The following is a 25448-nucleotide window of genomic DNA, read 5'->3' as shown; positions in this document are numbered from 1 at the left end:
TACCCATCTGCGGTCTCCAGGATCTCTGCTACATGTCTGCGGTCTCCAGGACCTCTGCTATCCATCTGCGGTCTCCAGGACCTCTACTACCCGTCTGCTGTCTCCAGGACCTCTACTACCCATCTGCTGTCTCCAGGACCTCTGCTACCCGTCTGCAGTCTCCAGAACCTCTGCTACCTGTCTGCGGTCTCCAGAACCTCTGCTACCTGTCTGCAGTCTCCAGAACCTCTGCTACCTGTCTGCGGTCTCCAGGACCTCTGCTACCTGTTTGTGGTCTCCAGGACCTCTTCTACTTGTCAGCACACAGTCTCCAGGACCACCGCTACCTGTCTCCCTCATGTTTAAAGTTCTTGATCACCCTGACGCCTGTGGCCAATGTGCCCATCCACCTCACCTAGTGTGCCTATGACTAGGAAATCAAAGGGATGCCCAAGCATGGTACATGGCTCTATAAAGCACTGATTCCTGCCACTTTTTTTTTCTTTTTTTTTGGGGGGGGGGGATGTCGTTTATGGGACAAGAGAGAGTAAATTTATGGAGAGACTTGCAAAAACTAGACAGTCCGTTATCACTTTTCATTTATTCTGAACGTACCAAATCTTTATTTTCTCACAAAAAAAGAAACATTTCTGTCCACTTTCATAAACCATTATTAAAAATTACTTCCACATTAGAAGGAAATTGATACTTTTTTTTGTGCATCAATCATTAAAACGCACTTTGGAATTAACAATTACATAAAAATTAGCAAAAAAAAGGCCACGGAGAAAAGGAAACGTCCGGATTATAGGAATATACAATCAGAATGATACAATTCAACAAATGGATGACACATTGGAACACAAAAGGCATCAGTCGGCATTGTTAGCTATTATGATAAGTGTTGGCGCCGCGTTATAATATAAGGGATCCGCTACGTAGGTGATGTTCTGATATGTCCTGTGACAATTCCGGAGGATACGGCAGGAAGCTTTGTTGCCCAGGACTCTTTTATTGCTATTACAAGGTGCTGCCGATACAATGTTTCATAGTAAACTTAACTCTTTATTATCCTTATCACATATGAGTTACTGGGTAAACCTCATGTACAGTTTATTTTAAAGGGTCAGATCTTGTCAGATGGTCCTTTTGAAAACAAGCGCTTTTGCAATTTACTGTTTATTAAAATATTCAGCCACTCTTAAGATATTAACACTTCTTTTCTTTTGTTTATATCTTGTTGCCTTGGAAACCGACCACGTCCGTGAGAGCTTGTGCTGTTTACAAGCCGGTCAGGATCGCTGGAACGCACTATTACGTTCAGTGCAGTGCTTACAAACTAAACAGCAGCGGTGGTCGGTCTCCTAGGCAACCAGCTATAAACAAAAGAGTTTATTAAAATTTGCAGCCGTTCTAGAGATACTGACGCTTTTCTTTTGTTTACAACTCGTTGACTAGGAGACCGACCACCGCTGCCGTCTAGTTTGTAAGCACTGCGCTGAAGCTGGTCATGTTTAGGAGGTAACAGTGTGCTCCAGCGATACTGACAGGCTTCAAGGTCTTACAGTGGTGGTCGGTCTCCATGGCAACAAGATGTAAACAAAATAAAAGTGTTAATATCTCAAGAGCGGCGGAATATTTTAATAAACAGTAAATTGCAAAAGTGCTTGTATTTAATAGGACAATCTGACAATACCCCTCTATGAGGACGGGACTAACCCTTTAAGGCCTTAAAGTGTTTATGTTACCATATCTCATGTTCTAGTCACATCCCAAGCTGCATTCAGAAATAAATTGCATTGTGGGAGATATATATTTTTTAAATCTACATCTTACTATAATATGAAAGAAAATATACTCCACTGATCCAGCAGGGAGCAGAGTAGAACTGCGAGATGTTCCATCCGCAGCATGAACAGGAAGCCAGAAGAAATTTGAATGCAGCTCTGGATGTGATTGGAGTATAAGACACGATGTAAAATCAGTGCAAGCCTAAAGTACTGTATTTGTTATGGATTATTTTTATGGGTCATGCAATGAGACTCTTGGAACGCAATGTCTTGTTTTTTTCCCCAGAGGCAAATGACGACAAGTCTCATCTGTACTTTCCCTAAATTTCCCACCTTGTATAAATAATTTTGGCAGGGGCTATGTGAGTGGGTAGCTTTGGCCATGATGGAAGATCTCTTCCTGATGCTGCTTCACCCAGATCACTTGTCCTGTAAACGATCTGCAAAGTGTGAAAAATCCCCAATAATTGCACCCCCTTTTTTTGGTTGCCCTAGGCTGCCACCTATTCTGCCCGTCCCTTGTCCCAACTCCGGAAATACTCAGTTTCTACCAAAAAATTTCTAATAATGACGTAAATTATAACAGCTAAGAAGTGGAACCTCGCCTCCGTGTACACCCCAATACAGAAATTATCAGAATACACCCACAATTTTTAGAGCCCACTGAATGTTATTATGTGAGCTCCTCATATGCTTGGAAATCTTTGCAGTATTGTGCTGACTGTTTCCAGACAGCAATACTGACTGTTTCCATACCCCCATATTCTTTCTGCTTCACCCCTGTAGGTGTATTACAAAACATTGGTTATGTCTAGTAGTAGTAATGCACATGATGAAAGTTTCTAGTGTAGGAACGGACATTGCGTTGTATGTTCTTCTCTGGATTTGCACTGCCTGCCATGCATCGCTGCAGAAGACCCCGCCCTGTCCATTCTGTCGGGTGGCGTGATAAGCTGGTACTAGTATAAGGCAGCAGAACACTATGGATTTTATTGGGAGGTTTTACGTTGAAACCTCCCGGATAGTTTTGGAAAATTCTAACAGAGGGAAAACCTCCTGGAGTTGATGTTCATTTTGGTAACCCCGATAAGTTTGAGGGGCGTAGAAAGGCCAAATGAAGACATCATAGGGAAGTCACATAAGAGGTCGGAGAGCTCATCCCTTTCCTCCAGTTCGTAGGTGGCATCGTTCAGCATCCGGCGGTGGAGGTGGCAGGTCTGCTCGATCTTCAGCTTGTTAATGTCACTGCGGAGCCTCATGAGCTGCCGAGCCAACTGCTGGTCCTGCAGACGCATCTCTGTCTAACATAAAGAAAAATATTTTAATATGGATGGAATCATTTTCTAATATATATTATTCTGCATCTACTGTATATTGGTAGATCACCAGCAATATTCCACCACATTCCATTATTTCATCCCAGCTCAGTTACTTCCATACATTTTCCCCCTTTCATTATGGGCAGCTTTATCATGTGACCTCCAGTCTGACAACCAGTCCAGCACATTGACTTATTTATTATGTGACCTCCAGTCTGACAACCAGTCCAGCACAAGGACTTATTTATCATGTGACCTCCAGTCTGACAACCAGTCCAGCACAAGGACTTATTTATCATGTGACCTCCAGTCTGACAACCAGTCCAGCACAAGGACTTATTTATCATGTGACCTCCAGTCTGACAACCAGTCCAGCACAAGGACTTATTTATCATGTGACCTCCAGTCTGACAACCAGTCCAGCACAAGGACTTATTTATCATGTGACCTCCAGTCTGACAACCAGTCCAGCACAAGGACTTATTTATCATGTGACCTCCAGTCTGACAACCAGTCCAGCACAGGGACTTATTTATCATTTGACCTCCAGTCTGACAACCAGTCCAGCACAAGGACTTAGGCAGGAAGTCAGTCTCTCACTTCCTGTGAACTACAGGATGACATCATCACCTAGTATATCCCTCCTGGAATCTCAGACCCCTCCCCAGCTTGGAAAGATAGCACAAAAAACATCCAGAGTCATTAATACCAATTAGATCATTGCGTTTATCTATTGATGAAAAAAAACTGTTAAAAGCAACATATAAAAAAGACACATTGAAAATAGAAGTAGGCAAAAAGTCCCCAAAATCCCAACGTATTGTAAATAGAAGATGGCTTGCTCATATTTCGAGATAACGCTCCTCATTGTTGGAGAAACTGCAGTTTGCCTGGAAATCTAGTCCACATTTTTTGGAGCTTCCCAAAAATGAAACATATTTGGAACCAAGTGTCACTGCACATAGACACGTTACTTAACAGGCATTTTCAGATCGCCCCACAAACCGCTCTTCTCTCAATTGACTTAGAAGAACTTGATCCTTCAGTCCGCTTTGTAATTACACATATTTTTTTTTGGAATTAAAAATTCTTTGGCTTCGTATTGGAAACTCCCAGAAGTTCCTAAATTTCCAGAAATCTTGGAAAAGATTTATTTACACAGCTCATTGGAATAAAGATTTGCCATTATTACAAAAATACTCCAAGAAATGGGATACTTGGAATACGCTATTTAAGAAATCTTAAATTTTAAGATATTTGATGGCAACTTTACTTGGACTTTACATTTTCGTTCGATATCTGGTTGATGGACAATGCAAGAAGATTTGGTTCCTGCTTAATTCTTCTATACTCAAACATAATAATAGATAAAACTAATAATATTATATCGGTACTGCTTTAATCTATATTAAATGCTAAATCTTGATGCTTTCTCTTATATTCTGTATTGGTAGAGTTTTCTAATGTTTTATTCTTTCTTTTAAATTCCCTAAGTTTTTTTTCCCCTATTTTCCTTGTCTATTTGTATTTCCACCATTTAAAATGTTAACATTTTAATAAAAACATTTGAAACACAAAGATGAGAAGATAATAAAAAAAATGAAATGAAAACAATAATACCAGGAAAAATACTATGATAAATATTAAATGACTAATATATATTGCACGTATTGTACAGTATATACTGTATATACACTGGGGGAAATAAGTATTTGATCCCTTGCTGATTTTGTAAGTTTGCCCACTGACAAAGACATGAACAGTCTATAATTTTAAGGGTAGGTTAATTTTAACATTGAGAGATAAAATATCAAAAATAAAATCCAAAAAATCTCATTGTATAAATTATATAAATTTATTTGCATTTTGCAGTGAGAAATAAGTATTTGATCCCTCTGGAAAACAAGACTTAATACTTGGTGGCAAAAACCCTTGTTGGCAAGCACAGCAGTCAGACATTTTTGTAGTTGATGATGAGGTTTGCGCACATGTCAGGAGGAATTTTGCTCCACTCATGTTTGCAGATCATCTCTAAATCATTAAGATTTTGAGGCTGACGCTTGGCAACTCAGAGCTTCAACTCCCCCCATAAGTTTTCTATGGAATCAAGGTCTGGAGACTGGCTAGGCCACTCTATGACCTTAATGTGCTTCTATTTGAGCCACTCCTTTGTTGCCTTGGCTGTATGTTTTGGGTCATTGTCTTGCTGGAAGACTCAGCCACGACCCATTTTTAATGTTCTGGCAGAGGGAAGGAGGTTGTCACTCAGGATTTTAATGTAGGTGATTAAATTCATCTGAGTAGCTTTGACTAAGAAGCTGGGCCTATGTTCACTAGGTGTGTCAATCCGCTGGATGTTGAGCAGAGTAGAGTGTGCTGCTGGTGAATGGCCAGCCAAAATATGAGCTGTGGCTGGGTGAGAAACAAGACAGAGTCTTTGAATGGAGACGGCATAGGACAGCTAGAAAAGCTTAGCAGTCTGTGTGTTGGAGCTGTAGAGGACTGTGTGGAAGCTACAGCCTGTTTAGTGTGACCTGTGCACAGAGGTGAACACTTCTGATTGGAGCCGGAAGCTGCTGAAGCTCAGGCTGAAGTGGATACTGACACCGGTGGGATCGTACCTCTACTGTACATGAAGTCTGCTCCAGGAGAAAGGACTGTAATCTGTTCAGGTGAGCCTACACTGACATGTGTACTGCTAAATGAACTGTTTATTTGCTGTTGCACCTTTGTGCCCAGAAGAGGCCGTGTTTGGTTTTGAATCCCTTGAAATTTTATGAAAGCAATAAAAATGCACATTTGGATCATACCATGTTGCTTGTTTTTCAGATTATAAGACGCATTGGACCATAAGACGCACCCCAAATTTAGAAGAGTGAAATAGGAAAAAATGTCTAATGTGAAAATGGGAGTCTGTCTTAGGCTAGGTTCACATTGCGTTAGTGGGTGATCGCTAATGGACAGCGTTGCACGGCGAAAATGTCGCAATTAACGCCGTGCAACGGGTCTGTTAGCGCACCCATTGACAGCAATGTAAATTTTGCCTGTAGCGCATCACTAGCGCGTGCCTTTTTCGGCTCGCGCTAGCGATGTGCCGTTCTTTTGCAGCGCGCCTCGGACGCTGCTTGCAGCGTCCGCGGCGCGCCCGAGGTCCGTTCCCCGCTCTCGCAGATCGGGGATCTGCGAGAGCGGGGACGTTAGCGCGACCCCTAAACGCGGCCCCTACAAAAACATTGCGTTAGCGCAATCCGCAAGCGCTAGCGCTAAACAGATTGCCCTAACGCAATGTGAACCTAGCCTTATAGTCTGAAATGAGATTACTGAGGAGGGGGGATTGTGACGGTGGAGCGGGGTCACGGAAGGTAGGGTTACTGCTGGCAGCTGCAGGAAGCAGGCATCAGCAAGAATGGGGCAATGCGAGTCCCCGCTGCGCGCATTGATTTCCCAATGGCGGGCTTCAGTAAAATTGCAGCCGGAAGCAGTGCATGCACAGATTGAGATCTCTGCTCATCATTGAGCCGAGATCTAAATCTGCGCATTCGCCAACACCGGTGGCCATTTTCCTAAAGCCCACCGCCGGGAGAACAATGTTTTCAGAAGAGACTTCGCTTCTGCCTTACATCGCCCAAGGCTAGCAGCACCACCACACTCCTGCTGCCGCCGACTTCCTGCAGTGGTGACCCCGTCTCCTGTGACCCCTCTCCACCATTCCCTTTTCTCCCAGTAAGCTACATTCAGACTACAAAACTCCCCCCCCACTTTCCTCACAAGTTTGGTGGAAATAAGTGCATCTTATAGTGCAAAAAATATGGTATTTGTGATAAAAAAAGTTTAATATTCAGAAATTAATTATTATTGTGATATATATATATATATATATATATATATATATATATATACACGCATATATATGATTCTGAGCCAAAATGATGTGCAAGTCCAAAGCCACAAACAGGTCTAGTACCATGAGTTTCTAATGTAGACTGAAAACCTATAAAAATTAATCAAAACCATTGATCCAGACCTGTGGTCATCTTGAAATAGTGACTTCCTGCTCCCCTGCCATGCACCACAACGTACGTTTCGCAAGTTGCTTCCTCAGGGAGTGCAACAAGCTCTTGTTCCTCTTTATGTCCCTCCATACAGCTAATGATATGGGGCAGGGGGGGGTTGGAGGTCTGATTTCAGGATCTTTCTAAAAGAAAAACTGCCTTTTGTATGCGCTGTGATTGGCTGATTTAGGCACCAAAATAGTTTGAAAAATCTGCATTTAGAGAGGAGAAAGAGGAATGATGGGTGTTGTGAATTCCGTTCTCAGGCTCCCTCCTGTGGTCATGAGTGGTACTGTGTAAGTTCTGTTCTTGGGCTCCCTCTTGTGGCCTTTAGCGTTACGGCTGGTCTGTAGGTGGCTCAGCTGTCTCGTTTCCTGCTATTCTGGTTCCTATTTAATTCACCTGGACCTTTACTGGTTGCCTGCTGTCGTTGTATTCAGTACTGGTTCTGATCTCTCCTGGACTTCCCTTGTAACCTGTCTCCTCCTGGAGAAGCTAAGTCTTGCTAGTTCATTTGTTCATTGTTTCCTTGAAAATGTTTCTCACTATATGATGAGTTCAGTCCAGCTTGCTTATATGTGATTTCTCGCTTGCTGGTAGCTCTGGGGTGCAGAGTTGCGCCCCTCACATCGTGAGTCGGTGTGGGGGTTCTTGTATTCTCTGCGTGGATATTTTTTGATAGCTTTTGTACTGACCGCACAGATCCCTCGCTATCTTCTGACTATTTAGTATTAGCGGGCCTCATTTGCTAAAACCTGTTTTCATTTCTACGTTTGTGCTTTCCCCTTAACTCACCGTTATTATTTGTGGGGGGCTGTCTAAACTTTGGGGTTATTTCTCTGAGGCAAGTGAGGCTTGCTTTCTCTCTAGGGGTAGCTAGTTTCTCAGGATGCGAAGAGGCGTCTAGGTTTTTAGGTAACGTTCCACGGCTGCCTTTAGTGTGTTTGGATAGGATCAGGGTCGCGGTCAGTATAGTTACCACATCCCCAGAGCTTGTCCTATTATTCTGGTTTACCTATCAGGTCAGTTTTGTGATCCTTACCACCAGGATCCATAACAGATGGGACTTCATACTCCTGCAAAACCAGAGGCATCATGAGCAATGTAGTCTGCATTGGAGGAATGATATCACAGGGAAACAATTAATTGAAATGGCAGACACCCTGGGCTTGGAATACCAAAAAATATGGTTAAGCACTATTTTACACCAAGCGGTTGGCAGTGCTGCCCACCTATGTGCCAATTTTTGCTGCTAGATGACAAAACAACCCTGGATCATTACGAGCACCAGAGAGTCCTACAGGAAATAATCCTCTCCTTATACATTGTACACCTCATCTAATGTCTGCTCAAGATCATGTTTGTTAAAATAAAGATAAAGCGGACAATCCCTTTAAGACAAAGGCACACTTTTACCTTTTACATTTATGCCACTTGCCATACAGCATAAATAACACTACTACTACTACTTTTATTCTGCTGGTTGGTAAAATATCGGAAATACCAAATATGTGCAATGTATCTTTTATATTTTACTACTTTTATACAAAAATTCAAAATTTTATGGAAAAATAAGGTTTCCATAGCATTCCAAGAGACCAGATTTATTTCTTTTTATTTAAGTCATTGTATCAAGGCTGGATTTTTTCGTGACAAGATATACAGTATTTGCCAATAGAGCCATTTTAAAGTGCACACACACTTTTTTTTAATACTTTAATTAAATGGAGTCTTTCTTCAAATTTACACTTAAAACTAACCATTAACCATATGAAGTAGCAATAAAAAAATAGTTGTGTTTTGAAATCTGTTCTTCCATTTGCCCTAGAAAACAACTTTACTGTAATATGCAAGTGAAAGTGATCAGTGTACCCTTGGGGTGGCTAAATGCCTCGGTGCACCTCGGTTTCACCAACTTATTTAGATTACTGTCATTCCTTCCACTGTATGTTGTTTGACAGTGCTGCTTTGCCCAGTGCCGCATTGCCCAGTGCCAGTGCTGTCTGAAAATAAACCTCTATTATTGGATCACTGTCCCTGTGCATGAAAGAGCACACATATCAGACTCGCCTCTGACATTCCTCATCTCCTCTGCTATCACTTCAGTGCTGGAGAAAGCACACAAATCGCTCCCTCCTCGCCTCTGATTTTGCCGTCTCCTCTGCTATGATTTCAGTGCTGGAGAAAGCACACAAATAGCTCCCTCCTCGCCTCTGACATTGCCCGTCTCCTCTGCTATGATTTCAGTGCTGGAGAAAGAACACAAATAGCTCCCTCCTTGCCTCTGACATTGCCCGTCTCCTCTGCTATCACTTCAGTGTAGGAGAGCACACATAAATTACTCTCTCCTCGCCTCTGATTTTGCCTGTCTCCTCTGCTATCACTTCAGTGCAGGAGAGAGCACACAAATCACTCTCTTCACCTCTGACATTACTCTCTCCTCTGCTATCACTTCAGTGCAGGAGAACACACAAATCACTCTCTCCTCACCTCTGACTTTGCCCGTCTACTCTGCTATCAATTCAGTGCAGGAGTGAGCACACAAGTCACTCTATTCTCACCCCTGATATTACTCTCTCCTCGCCTCTGACATTACTCTCTCCTCTGCTATCACTTCAGTGCAGGAGTGAGCACACGAATCACTCTCTCCTCACCTCTGACATTACTCTCTCCTCTGCTATCACTTCAGTGCAGGAGTGAGCACATAAATCGCTCTCTCCTCACATCTGACTTTGCCCATCTCCTCTGCTATCACTTCAGTACACGAGAGCGCACATAAATCACTGTCTCTTCACCTCTGACATTAGTCTCTCCTCTGCTATCACTTCAGTGCAGGAGAGCACACACAAATCGCTCTCTCCTCGCCTCTGACTTTGTCTCCTTTAATCGTCTTCTCTGTTATCACTTCAGTGCAGGAGTGAGCACACAAATCACTCTCTCCTCACCTCTGACATTACTCTCTCCTCTGCTATCACTTCAGAGCAGGAGAGAGCACACAAATCACTCTCTTCTCACCTCTGACATTACTTTCTCCTCTGCTATCACTTCAGTGCAGGAGAGAGCACACAAATCACTCTCTTCTCACCTCTGACATTACTCTCTCCTCTGCTATCACTTCAGTGCAGGAGAGAGCACACAAATCACTCTCTTCTCACCTCTGACATTACTCTCTCCTCTGCTATCACTTCAGTGCAGGAGAGAGCACACAAATCACTCTCTTCTCACCTCTGACATTACTCTCTCCTCTGCTATCACTTCAGTGCAGGAGAGAGCACACAAATCACTCTCTCCTCACCTCTGACATTACTCTCTCCTCTGCTATCACTTCAGTGCAGGAGAGAGCACACAAATCACTCTCTTCTCACCTCTGACATTACTCTCTCCTCTGCTATCACTTCAGTGCAGGAGAGAGCACACAAATCACTCTCTTCTCACCTCTGACATTACTCTCTCCTCTGCTATCACTTCAGTGCAGGAGAGAGCACACAAATCACTCTCTCCTCACCTGTGACATTACTCTCTCTTCTGCTATCACTTCAGTGAAGTGAAAAGTAAAGAAATCATTCTTTCCTTGCAGCTGACATTGTTAGGTTATGTGCCCACATTGCGGATACGTGTGCGTATTTTTCCGCACTGTTTTTGAAAAATCCGCAGGTAAAACGCACTGTGTTTGACCTGCAGTTTCCTATTGAGGAGCAGATGTAAAACGCTGCGGAATCCGCACAAAGAATTTTCATGCTGCGGAAAATACAGCGCAGCGTTTCTGAGCGGTATTTTCCGCACCATGGGCACTGTGGATTTGGTTTTCCATAGGTTTACATGGTACTGTAAACCTGATGCAAAACTGCTGCGAATCCACAGCGGCTAATCCGCACCGTGTGCACATAGCCTTACACAGCTAAACCTGAGCAGTGTCCTCAGCACATTATCTACTGACTTGCAGAACTGGTGTGTAGTGTAAACTAAGCACAGCCTTAAGGTTCTCATGGTGCTGTTTCTGGGAAAAAGAGAAGGGTTATAATATTTTTTTTTTTCATTTTTAGTTGCAAAAAACTCATATATGTACAGTATTATTTTTTACCCTTACTCAATGGACCCTTCACAAAGATTCTAAACAGACAGAGAATGTTCTCAGGCTACACTGCAGGCTATTTTTGTTGTTACAGTCTTCAAAAAAAGAGATTGTAAACTAGGTTAGATTGAAAAGGGCAAAACTTGCTTGGCTGCTATTTTCAATGGAGGCAAATAAATCCTTCACATTGGCCGGGACCCAAAGGCATTTTTTAACCACTGTTGAAGATGTGAGATGTGCTTGGCCCCCAGAGATCTCCCTTGGATCACACTGGCATCCACTTTACACTTTTATTATTTATCAGATAACTAAGACTTGGACCTGATCCATGCACTGAATACCAGTCACTACAACAAATGGTGTCTGGCTGTCTGCTGTTCAGCGCCAAAGTAAAAAACGAGGAGACGCTGCTATAGAAATGTGTCTCGGTTTCAAGCAAATTTTAGATTAATGCAAAGTGCAGCACAGACTAGTATTAAGGAATATAAAGAGTAAATAATCTATTATAATACTGCCCCATGTACAAGAATATAACTACTATAATACTGCCCCTATGTACAAGAATATAACTACTATAATAATGCACCTATGTACAAGAATATAACTACTATAATACTGCCCCATGTACAAGAATATAACTACTATAATACTGCCTCTATGTACAAGAATACAACTACTATAATACTGCTCCTATGTACAAGAATATAACTACTATAATACTGCTCCTATATACAAGAATATAACTACTATAATACTGCTCCTATGTACAAGAATACAACTACTATAATACTGCCCCTATATACAAGAATATAACTACTATAATACTGCTCCTATGTTCAAGAATATATCTACTATAATAATGCCCTATGTACAAGAATATAACTACTATAATACTGCTCCTATGTACAAGAATATAACTACTATAATACTGCCCCTGTGTACAAGAAAATAACTACTATAATACTGCCCCTGTGTACAAGAATATAACTAATATAATACTGCCCCTATGTACATTAATATAACTACTATAATACTGCTCCTATGTATAAGAATATAACTAATGTAATACTGCCCCTATGTTCATTAATATAACTGCTATAATACTGCTCCTATGTACAAGAATATAACTACTATAATACTGCTCCTATGTACAAGAATATAACTACTATAATACTGTCCCTATATACAAGAATATAACTACTATAATACTGCTCCTGTGTACAAGAATATAACTACTATAATACTGCTCCTATGTACAAGAATATAACTAATATAATACTGCCCATATGATCATTAATATAACTGCTACAATAATGCCCCTATGTACAAGAACATAACTACTATAATACTGCCCCTATATACAAGAATATAACCACTATAATGCTGCTCCTATGTACAAGAATATAACTACTATAATACTGCTCCTATGTACAAGAATATAACTACTATAATACTGTCCCTATATACAAGAATATAACTACTATAATACTGCTCCTATGTACAAGAATATAACTGCTATAATACTGCCCCCTATATACAAGAATATAACTCCTATAATACTGCCCCATGTACAAGAATATAACTAATATAATACTGCCCCTATGTACATCAATATAACTACTATAATACTGCTCCTATGTATAAGAATATAACTAATGTAATACTGCCCCTATGTTCATTAATATAACTGCTATAATACTGCCCCTATGTACAAGAATATAACTACTATAATACTGCTCCTATGTACAAGAATATAACTACTATAATACTGCTCCTATGTACAAGAATATAACTACTATAATACTGTCCCTATATACAGGAATATAACTACTATAATACTGCTCCTGTGTACAAGAATATAACTACTATAATACTGCTCCTATGTACAAGAATGTAACTAATATAATAATGCCCCTATGTTCATTAATATAACTGCTACAATACTGCCCCTATGTACAAGAATATAACTACTATAATACTGCTCCTATGTGCAAGAATATAACCACTATAATGCTGCTCCTATGTACAAGAATATAACTACTATAATACTGCTCCTATGTACAAGAATATCACTACTATAATACTGCTCCTATGTACAAGAATATAACTGCTATAATACTACCCCCTATATACAAGAATATAACTACTATAATACTGCCCCATGTACAAGAATATAACTACTATAATACTGCCTCTATGTACAGGAATATAACTACTATAATACTGTTCCTATGTACAACAATATAACTACTATAATACTGCTCCTATGTACAATAATATAACTACTATAATACTGCTCCTATATACAAGAATATAACTACTATAATACTGCTCCTATGTACAAGAATATAACTACTATAATACTACCCCTATGCACAAGAATATAACTAACATAATACTCCTCCTATGTACAAGAATATAACTACTATAATACTGCTCCTGTGTACAAGAATATAACTGCTATAATACTCCTCCTATGTACAAGAATATAACTACTATAATACTGCCCCTATGTTCATTAATATAACTGCTATAATACTGCCCCTATATACAAGAATATAACTACTATAATACTGCTCCTATGTACAAGAATATAACTACTATAATACTGCTCCTATGTACAAGAATATGACTACTATAATAATGTCCCTATATACAAGAATATAACTACTATAATACTGCTCCTGTGTACAAGAATATAACTACTATAATACTGCTCCTATGTACAAGAATATAACTAATATAATACTGCCCCTATGTACAAGAATATAACTACTATAATACTGCCACTATGTTCATTAATATAACTGCTACAATACTGCCCCTATGTACAAGAATATAACTACTATAATACTGCTCCTATGTACAAGAATATAACTACTATAATACTGCTCCTATGTACAAGAATATAACTACTATAATACTGCTCCTATGTACAAGAATATAACTAATATAATAGTGCCCCTATGTACAAGAATATAACTACTATAATACTGCCACTAGGTTCATTAATATAACTGCTACAATACTGCCCCTATGTACAAGAATATAACTACTATAATACTGCTCCTATGTACAATAATATAACTACTATAATACTGCCCCTGTGTACAAGAATATAACTACTATAATACTACCCCTGTGTGCAAAAATATAACTAATATAATACTGCCCCTATGTACATTAATATAACTACTATAATACTGCTCCTATGTACAAGAATATAATTAATATAATACTGCCCCTATGTTCATTAATATAATTGTTATAATACTGCCCCTATGTACAAGAATATAACTACTATAATACTGCTCCTATGTACAAGAATATAACTACTATAATACTGCTCCTATGTACAAGAATATAACTACTATAATACTGTCCCTATATACAAGAATATAACTACTATAATACTGCTCCTGTGTACAAGAATATAACACCTATAATACTGCCCCCTATGTACAAGAATATAACTACTATAATACTGCTCCTATGTACAAGAATATAACTGCTATAATACTGCCCCCTATATACAAGAATATAACTACTATAATACTGCCCCATGTACAAGAATATAACTAATATAATACTGCCCCTATGTACATTAATATAACTACTATAATACTGCTCCTATGTATAAGAATATAACTAATGTAATACTGCCCCTATGTTCATTAATATAACTGCTATAATACTGCCCCTATGTACAAGAATATAACTACTATAATACTGCTCCTATGTACAAGAATATAACTACCATAATACTGCTCCTATGTACAAGAATATAACTACTATAATACTGTCCCTATATACAAGAATATAACTACTATAATACTGCTCCTGTGTACAAGAATATAACTACTATAATACTGCTCCTATGTACAAGAATGTAACTAATATAATACTGCCCCTATGTTCATTAATATAACTGCTACAATACTGCCCCTATGTACAAGAATATAACTACTATAATACTGCTCCTATGTGCAAGAATATAACCACTATAATGCTGCTCCTATGTACAAGAATATAACTACTATAATACTGCTCCTATGTACAAGAATATAACTACTATAATACTGCTCCTATGTACAAGAATATAACTGCTATAATACTACCCCCTATATACAAGAATATAACTACTATAATACTGCCCTATGTACAAGAATATAACTACTATAATACTGCCTCTATGTACAGGAATATAACTACTATAATACTGTTCCTATGTACAAGAATATAACTACTATAATACTGCTCCTATATACAAGAATATAACTACTATAATACTGCTCCTATGTACAAGAATATAACTACTATAATACTGCCCCTATGCACAAGAATATAACTAATATAATACTCCTCCTATGTACAAGAATATAACTACTATAATACTGCTCCTGTGTACAAGAATATAACTACTATAATACTCCTCCTATGTACAAGAATATAACTACTATAATACTGCCCCTATGTTCATTAATATAACTGCTATAATACTGCCCCTATATACAAGAATATAACTACTATAATACTGCTCCTATGTACAAGAATATAACTACTATAATACTGCTCCTATGTACAAGAATATGACTACTATAATAATGTCCCTATATACAAGAATATAACTACTATAATACTGCTCCTGTGTACAAGAATATAACTACTATAATACTGCTCCTATGTACAAGAATATAACTAATATAATACTGCCCCTATGTACAAGAATATAACTACTATAATACTGCTCCTATGTACAAGAATATAACTACTATAATAGTGCCCCTATGTACAAGAATATAACTACTATAATACTGCCACTAGGTTCATTAATATAACTGCTACAATACTGCCCCTATGTACAAGAATTGTTGTGAATTTACCTTTTGGCTCCCTCTAGTGGCTACTAGTGATTTGACTCTGGGTATGTCAGTCATCCCTTGTATGCTCACCTGGGTCGTTAGGTCAGGGGTGTTGCTATATTAGCTCCCTGGACCTTCAGTTCAATGCCTGGCAACGTTGATATCAGAGCTAATCTGTAGTGCTCTTGTCTACTGATCCTGGTTCCTGCTTGATTAAGCTAAGTCTGCTTTCTTGCTTTTTGCTAGTGTTTTTGTTTGCATTTTTGTCCAGCTTGTACATAATCTGTATCCTATCCTTGCTGGAAGCTCTAGGGAGGCTGGAGTTCTCCCCCCGGGCCGTTAGACGGTTCGGGGGTTCTTGAATCTCCAGTGTGGATTTTTGTAGGGTTTTTGTTGACCATATAAGTTATCTTACTACATTCTGCTATTAGTGAGTGGGCCTCTCTTTGCTAAACCTAGTTCATCTCTGTGTTTGTCATTTCCTCTTACCTCACCGTTATTATTTGTGGGGGGCTTGTATCCAACTTTTGGGGTCTATTCTCTGGAGGCAAGAGAGGTCTTTGTTTTCCTCTTCTAGGGGTAGTTAGTCCTCCGGCTGGCGCGAGACATCTAGCGACCAACGTAGGCATGTTCCCCGGCTACTTTTAGTGTTGGCGTTAGGAGTAGATATATGGTCAACCCAGTTACCACTGCCCTATGAGCTGGATTTTTGTACTTCGCAGACTTGCTGATATCTCTGAGACCCTCGCCATTGGGGTCATAACAAAGAATATAACTACTATAATACTGCTCCTATGTACAAGAATATAACTACTATAATACTGCCCCTGTGTACAAGAATTTAACTACTATAATACTCCCCCTGTGTGCAAAAATATAACTAATATAATACTGCCCCTATGTACATTAATATAACTACTATAATACTGCTCCTATGTACAAGAATATAATTAATATAATACTGCCCCTATGTTCATTAATATAATTGTTATAATACTGCCCCTATGTACAAGAATATAACTACTATAATACTGCTCCTGTGTACAAGAATATAACCACTATAATGCTGCTCCTATGTACAAGAATATAACTCCTATAATACTGCTCCTATGTACAAGAATATAACTACTATAATACTGCTCCTATGTACAAGAATATAACTGCTATAATACTGCCCCCTATGTACAAGAATATAACTACTATAATACTACTCCTATGTACAAGAATATAACTACTATAATACTGCTCCTATGTACAAGAATATAACTACTATAATACTGCCCCTATGTACAAGAAAATAACTACTATAATACTGCTCCTATGTGCAAGAATATAACTACTATAATACTGCCTCCTATATACAAGAATATTACTATAATACTGCCCCATGTACAAGAATATAACTACTATAATACTGCTCCTATGTACAAGAATATAACTACTATAATACTGCCCCTATGTACAAGAATATAACTACTATAATACTGTCCCTATGTACAAGAATATAACTACTATAATACTGCCCCTATGTACAAGAATATAACTACTATAATACTGTCCCTATATACAGGAATATAACTACTATAATACTGCTCCTGTGTACAAGAATATAACTACTATAATACTGCTCCTATGTACAAGAATGTAACTAATATAATAATGCCCCTATGTTCATTAATATAACTGCTACAATACTGCCCCTATGTACAAGAATATAACTACTATAATACTGCTCCTATGTGCAAGAATATAACCACTATAATGCTGCTCCTATGTACAAGAATATAACTACTATAATACTGCTCCTATGTACAAGAATATCACTACTATAATACTGCTCCTATGTACAAGAATATAACTGCTATAATACTACCCCCTATATACAAGAATATAACTACTATAATACTGCCCCATGTACAAGAATATAACTACTATAATACTGCCTCTATGTACAGGAATATAACTACTATAATACTGTTCCTATGTACAACAATATAACTACTATAATACTGCTCCTATGTACAATAATATAACTACTATAATACTGCTCCTATATACAAGAATATAACTACTATAATACTGCTCCTATGTACAAGAATATAACTACTATAATACTACCCCTATGCACAAGAATATAACTAACATAATACTCCTCCTATGTACAAGAATATAACTACTATAATACTGCTCCTGTGTACAAGAATATAACTGCTATAATACTCCTCCTATGTACAAGAATATAACTACTATAATACTGCCCCTATGTTCATTAATATAACTGCTATAATACTGCCCCTATATACAAGAATATAACTACTATAATACTGCTCCTATGTACAAGAATATAACTACTATAATACTGCTCCTATGTACAAGAATATGACTACTATAATAATGTCCCTATATACAAGAATATAACTACTATAATACTGCTCCTGTGTACAAGAATATAACTACTATAATACTGCTCCTATGTACAAGAATATAACTAATATAATACTGCCCCTATGTACAAGAATATAACTACTATAATACTGCCACTATGTTCATTAATATAACTGCTACAATACTGCCCCTATGTACAAGAATATAACTACTATAATACTGCTCCTATGTACAAGAATATAACTACTATAATACTGCTCCTATGTACAAGAATATAACTACTATAATACTGCTCCTATGTACAAGAATATAACTAATATAATAGTGCCCCTATGTACAAGAATATAACTACTATAATACTGCCACTAGGTTCATTAATATAACTGCTACAATACTGCCCCTATGTACAAGAATATAACTACTATAATACTGCTCCTATGTACAATAATATAACTACTATAATACTGCCCCTGTGTACAAGAATATAACTACTATAATACTACCCCTGTGTGCAAAAATATAACTAATATAATACTGCCCCTATGTACATTAATATAACTACTATAATACTGCTCCTATGTACAAGAATATAATTAATATAATACTGCCCCTATGTTCATTAATATAATTGTTATAATACTGCCCCTATGTACAAGAATATAACTACTATAATACTGCTCCTATGTACAAGAATATAACTACTATAATACTGCTCCTATGTACAAGAATATAACTACTATAATACTGTCCCTATATACAAGAATATAACTACTATAATACTGCTCCTGTGTACAAGAATATAACACCTATAATACTGCCCCCTATGTACAAGAATATAACTACTATAATACTGCTCCTATGTACAAGAATATAACTGCTATAATACTGCCCCCTATATACAAGAATATAACTACTATAATACTGCCCCATGTACAAGAATATAACTAATATAATACTGCCCCTATGTACATTAATATAACTACTATAATACTGCTCCTATGTATAAGAATATAACTAATGTAATACTGCCCCTATGTTCATTAATATAACTGCTATAATACTGCCCCTATGTACAAGAATATAACTACTATAATACTGCTCCTATGTACAAGAATATAACTACCATAATACTGCTCCTATGTACAAGAATATAACTACTATAATACTGTCCCTATATACAAGAATATAACTACTATAATACTGCTCCTGTGTACAAGAATATAACTACTATAATACTGCTCCTATGTACAAGAATGTAACTAATATAATACTGCCCCTATGTTCATTAATATAACTGCTACAATACTGCCCCTATGTACAAGAATATAACTACTATAATACTGCTCCTATGTGCAAGAATATAACCACTATAATGCTGCTCCTATGTACAAGAATATAACTACTATAATACTGCTCCTATGTACAAGAATATAACTACTATAATACTGCTCCTATGTACAAGAATATAACTGCTATAATACTACCCCCTATATACAAGAATATAACTACTATAATACTGCCCTATGTACAAGAATATAACTACTATAATACTGCCTCTATGTACAGGAATATAACTACTATAATACTGTTCCTATGTACAAGAATATAACTACTATAATACTGCTCCTATATACAAGAATATAACTACTATAATACTGCTCCTATGTACAAGAATATAACTACTATAATACTGCCCCTATGCACAAGAATATAACTAATATAATACTCCTCCTATGTACAAGAATATAACTACTATAATACTGCTCCTGTGTACAAGAATATAACTACTATAATACTCCTCCTATGTACAAGAATATAACTACTATAATACTGCCCCTATGTTCATTAATATAACTGCTATAATACTGCCCCTATATACAAGAATATAACTACTATAATACTGCTCCTATGTACAAGAATATAACTACTATAATACTGCTCCTATGTACAAGAATATGACTACTATAATAATGTCCCTATATACAAGAATATAACTACTATAATACTGCTCCTGTGTACAAGAATATAACTACTATAATACTGCTCCTATGTACAAGAATATAACTAATATAATACTGCCCCTATGTACAAGAATATAACTACTATAATACTGCTCCTATGTACAAGAATATAACTACTATAATAGTGCCCCTATGTACAAGAATATAACTACTATAATACTGCCACTAGGTTCATTAATATAACTGCTACAATACTGCCCCTATGTACAAGAATTGTTGTGAATTTACCTTTTGGCTCCCTCTAGTGGCTACTAGTGATTTGACTCTGGGTATGTCAGTCATCCCTTGTATGCTCACCTGGGTCGTTAGGTCAGGGGTGTTGCTATATTAGCTCCCTGGACCTTCAGTTCAATGCCTGGCAACGTTGATATCAGAGCTAATCTGTAGTGCTCTTGTCTACTGATCCTGGTTCCTGCTTGATTAAGCTAAGTCTGCTTTCTTGCTTTTTGCTAGTGTTTTTGTTTGCATTTTTGTCCAGCTTGTACATAATCTGTATCCTATCCTTGCTGGAAGCTCTAGGGAGGCTGGAGTTCTCCCCCCGGGCCGTTAGACGGTTCGGGGGTTCTTGAATCTCCAGTGTGGATTTTTGTAGGGTTTTTGTTGACCATATAAGTTATCTTACTACATTCTGCTATTAGTGAGTGGGCCTCTCTTTGCTAAACCTAGTTCATCTCTGTGTTTGTCATTTCCTCTTACCTCACCGTTATTATTTGTGGGGGGCTTGTATCCAACTTTTGGGGTCTATTCTCTGGAGGCAAGAGAGGTCTTTGTTTTCCTCTTCTAGGGGTAGTTAGTCCTCCGGCTGGCGCGAGACATCTAGCGACCAACGTAGGCATGTTCCCCGGCTACTTTTAGTGTTGGCGTTAGGAGTAGATATATGGTCAACCCAGTTACCACTGCCCTATGAGCTGGATTTTTGTACTTCGCAGACTTGCTGATATCTCTGAGACCCTCGCCATTGGGGTCATAACAAAGAATATAACTACTATAATACTGCTCCTATGTACAAGAATATAACTACTATAATACTGCCCCTGTGTACAAGAATTTAACTACTATAATACTCCCCCTGTGTGCAAAAATATAACTAATATAATACTGCCCCTATGTACATTAATATAACTACTATAATACTGCTCCTATGTACAAGAATATAATTAATATAATACTGCCCCTATGTTCATTAATATAATTGTTATAATACTGCCCCTATGTACAAGAATATAACTACTATAATACTGCTCCTGTGTACAAGAATATAACCACTATAATGCTGCTCCTATGTACAAGAATATAACTCCTATAATACTGCTCCTATGTACAAGAATATAACTACTATAATACTGCTCCTATGTACAAGAATATAACTGCTATAATACTGCCCCCTATGTACAAGAATATAACTACTATAATACTACTCCTATGTACAAGAATATAACTACTATAATACTGCTCCTATGTACAAGAATATAACTACTATAATACTGCCCCTATGTACAAGAAAATAACTACTATAATACTGCTCCTATGTGCAAGAATATAACTACTATAATACTGCCTCCTATATACAAGAATATTACTATAATACTGCCCCATGTACAAGAATATAACTACTATAATACTGCTCCTATGTACAAGAATATAACTACTATAATACTGCCCCTATGTACAAGAATATAACTACTATAATACTGTCCCTATGTACAAGAATATAACTACTATAATACTGCTCCTATGTACCAGAATATAACTACTATAATACTGCCCCTATGTACAAGAATATAACTACTATAATACTGCCCCTATGTACAAGAATATAGCTACTATAATACTGCTCCTATGTACAAGAATATAACTACTATAATACTGCTCCTATGTACCAGAATATAACTACTATAATACTGCCCCTATGTACAAGAATATAACTACTATAATACTGCTCCTATGTACCAGAATATAACTACTATAATACTGCCCCTATGTACAAGAATATAACTACTATAATACTGCCCCTATGTACAAGAATATAGCTACTATAATACTGCTCCTATGTACAAGAATATAACTACTATAATACTGCTCCTATGTACCAGAATATAACTACTATAATACTGCCCCTATGTACAAGAATATAACTACTATAATACTGCCTCTATGTACAGGAATATAACTACTATAATACTGTTCCTATGTACAAGAATATAACTACTAAAATACTGCTCCTATATACAAGAATATAACTACTATAATACTGCTCCTATGTACAAGAATATAACTACTATAATACTGCCCCTATGCACAAGAATATAACTAATATAATACTCCTCCTATGTACAAGAATATAACTACTATAATACTGTTCCTATGTACAAGAATATAACTACTAAAATACTGCTCCTATATACAAGAATATAACTACTATAATACTGCTCCTATGTACAAGAATATAACTACTATAATACTGCCCCTATGCACAAGAATATAACTAATATAATACTCCTCCTATGTACAAGAATATAACTACTATAATACTCCTCCTATGTACAAGAATATAACTACTATAATACTGCCCCTATGTTCATTAATATAACTGCTATAACACTGCCCCTATATACAAGAATATAACTACAATAATACTGCTCCTATGTACAAGAATATAACTACTATAATACTGCTCCTATGTACAAGAATATGACTACTATAATAATGTCCCTATATACAAGAATATAACTACTATAATACTGCTCCTGTGTACAAGAATATAACTACTATAATACTGCTCCTATGTACAAGAATATAACTAATATAATACTGCCCCTATGTACAAGAATATAACTACTATAATACTGCCACTATGTTCATTAATATAACTGCTACAATACTGCCCCTATGTACAAGAATATAACTACTATAATACTGCTCCTATGTACAAGAATATAACTACTATAATACTGCTCCTATGTACAAGAATATAACTACTATAATACTGCTCCTATGTACAAGAATATAACTACTATAATACTGCTCCTATGTACAAGAATATAACTAATATAATAGTGCCCCTATGTACAAGAATATAACTACTATAATACTGCCCCTGTGTACAAGAATATAACTACTATAATACTCCCCCTGTGTGCAAAAATATAACTAATATAATACTGCCCCTATGTACATTAATATAACTACTATAATACTGCTCCTATGTACAAGAATATAATTAATACAATACTGCCCCTATGTTCATTAATATAATTGTTATAATACTGCCCCTATGTACAAGAATATAACTACTATAATACTGCTCCTATGTACAAGAATATAACCACTATAATGCTGCTCCTATGTACAAGAATATAACTCCTATAATACTGCTCCTATGTACAAGAATATAACTACTATAATACTGCCCCTATGTACAAGAATATAGCTACTATAATACTGCTCCTATGTACAAGAATATAACTACTATAATACTGCTCCTATGTACCAGAATATAACTACTATAATACTGCCCCTATGTACAAGAATATAACTACTATAATACTGCTCCTATGTACCAGAATATAACTACTATAATACTGCCCCTATGTACAAGAATATAACTACTATAATACTGCCCCTATGTACAAGAATATAGCTACTATAATACTGCTCCTATGTACAAGAATATAACTACTATAATACTGCTCCTATGTACCAGAATATAACTACTATAATACTGCCCCTATGTACAAGAATATAACTACTATAATACTGCTCCTATGTACCAGAATATAACTACTATAATACTGCCCCTATGTACAAGAATATAACTACTATAATACTGCCCCTATGTTCAAGAATATAGCTACTATAATACTGCTCCTATGTACAAGAATATAACTACTATAATACTGCTCCTATGTACCAGAATATAACTACTATAATACTGCCCCTATGTACAAGAATATAACTACTATAATACTGCTCCTATGTACCAGAATATAACTACTATAATACTGCCCCTATGTACAAGAATATAACTACTATAATACTGCCGCTATGTGTAAGAATATAACTACTATAATACTGCTCCTATGTACAAGAATATAACTACTATAATACTGCTCCTATGTACAAGAATATAACTACTATAATACTGCCCCTATGTACAAGAATATAACTACTATAATACTGCTCCTATGTACAAGAATATAACTACTATAATACTGCTCCTATGTACAAGAATATAACTACTATAATACTGCTCCTATGTACAAGAATATAACTACTATAATACTGCCCCTATATACAAGAATATAACTACTATAATACTGCCACTATGTACAAGAATATAACTACTATAATACTGCCCCTATGTACAAGAATATAACTACTATAATACTGCTCCTATGTACAAGAATATAACTACTATAATACTGCCCCTATGTACAAGAATATAACTACTATAATACTGCCCCTACGTACAGTAATAAGCACAGCTGAGCAGTATAGTGGGTCCTGGGTAAGTTATCACCCTCTGACCTTGGTAGGTCTTTGTGTAGCTTTCTCCAGCACTCGGCAGTGTCAGTGGATCAGGCTGGGTGTTTTATGTGCTGGAACAAGTTGATGTCAAGCTCCTCCAAGTGCAGTCTGACGTCTGGATGAGAAGTCTTTTCAGTTCGGCTGGAATTTTAAGGATCATCCTGTTACTGACATAAATACTACAAGGACCTGACTATGGAGATCATCAGCCTGATGTTTTTTACTGGTAAAATCTCTGGGTAGATCCACGTAGAATCCGCTACACTACAATCCACTTTATTGATGCAGCCAGGTGCGGATTACGATCTTATTAGCCATGTTGGTTGGATACCCTCCAGTGATCTTATTTTGGGGGTCTTTTCTAATGATTAGATATTGTGCCGGTACTCAATCACTGGATTGATGCCGCCCGCCATCTCCATCTAATTGTAACTTTAGACC

At 37.0% G+C, this 25448-nt stretch overlaps 1 protein-coding gene across 2 annotated transcripts in view; it reads right to left on the bottom strand.

The window, feature by feature from the left end:
- Positions 1 to 565: 565 nt before the first annotated feature.
- The window catches only part of FAM167A (family with sequence similarity 167 member A), an 82503-nt gene continuing 57620 nt past the window's right edge, over positions 566 to 25448 (bottom strand). For both annotated transcript variants that reach the window (XM_077291708.1, XM_077291709.1), the window contains exon 3: positions 566 to 3070. In XM_077291708.1, the coding sequence (XP_077147823.1) occupies positions 2807 to 3070 (264 nt within the window). In that variant the 3' untranslated portion in view covers positions 566 to 2806. The remainder of the gene's footprint in view (positions 3071 to 25448) is intronic.

The sequence above is a fragment of the Ranitomeya variabilis genome, chromosome 2 (assembly GCF_051348905.1).
Source record: "Ranitomeya variabilis isolate aRanVar5 chromosome 2, aRanVar5.hap1, whole genome shotgun sequence".
In the NCBI taxonomy this organism is placed as follows: Eukaryota; Metazoa; Chordata; class Amphibia; order Anura; family Dendrobatidae; genus Ranitomeya; species Ranitomeya variabilis.
The sequence above is the reverse complement of the archived record's forward strand: the minus strand, read 5'-3'. Positions and strand labels throughout refer to the sequence as shown.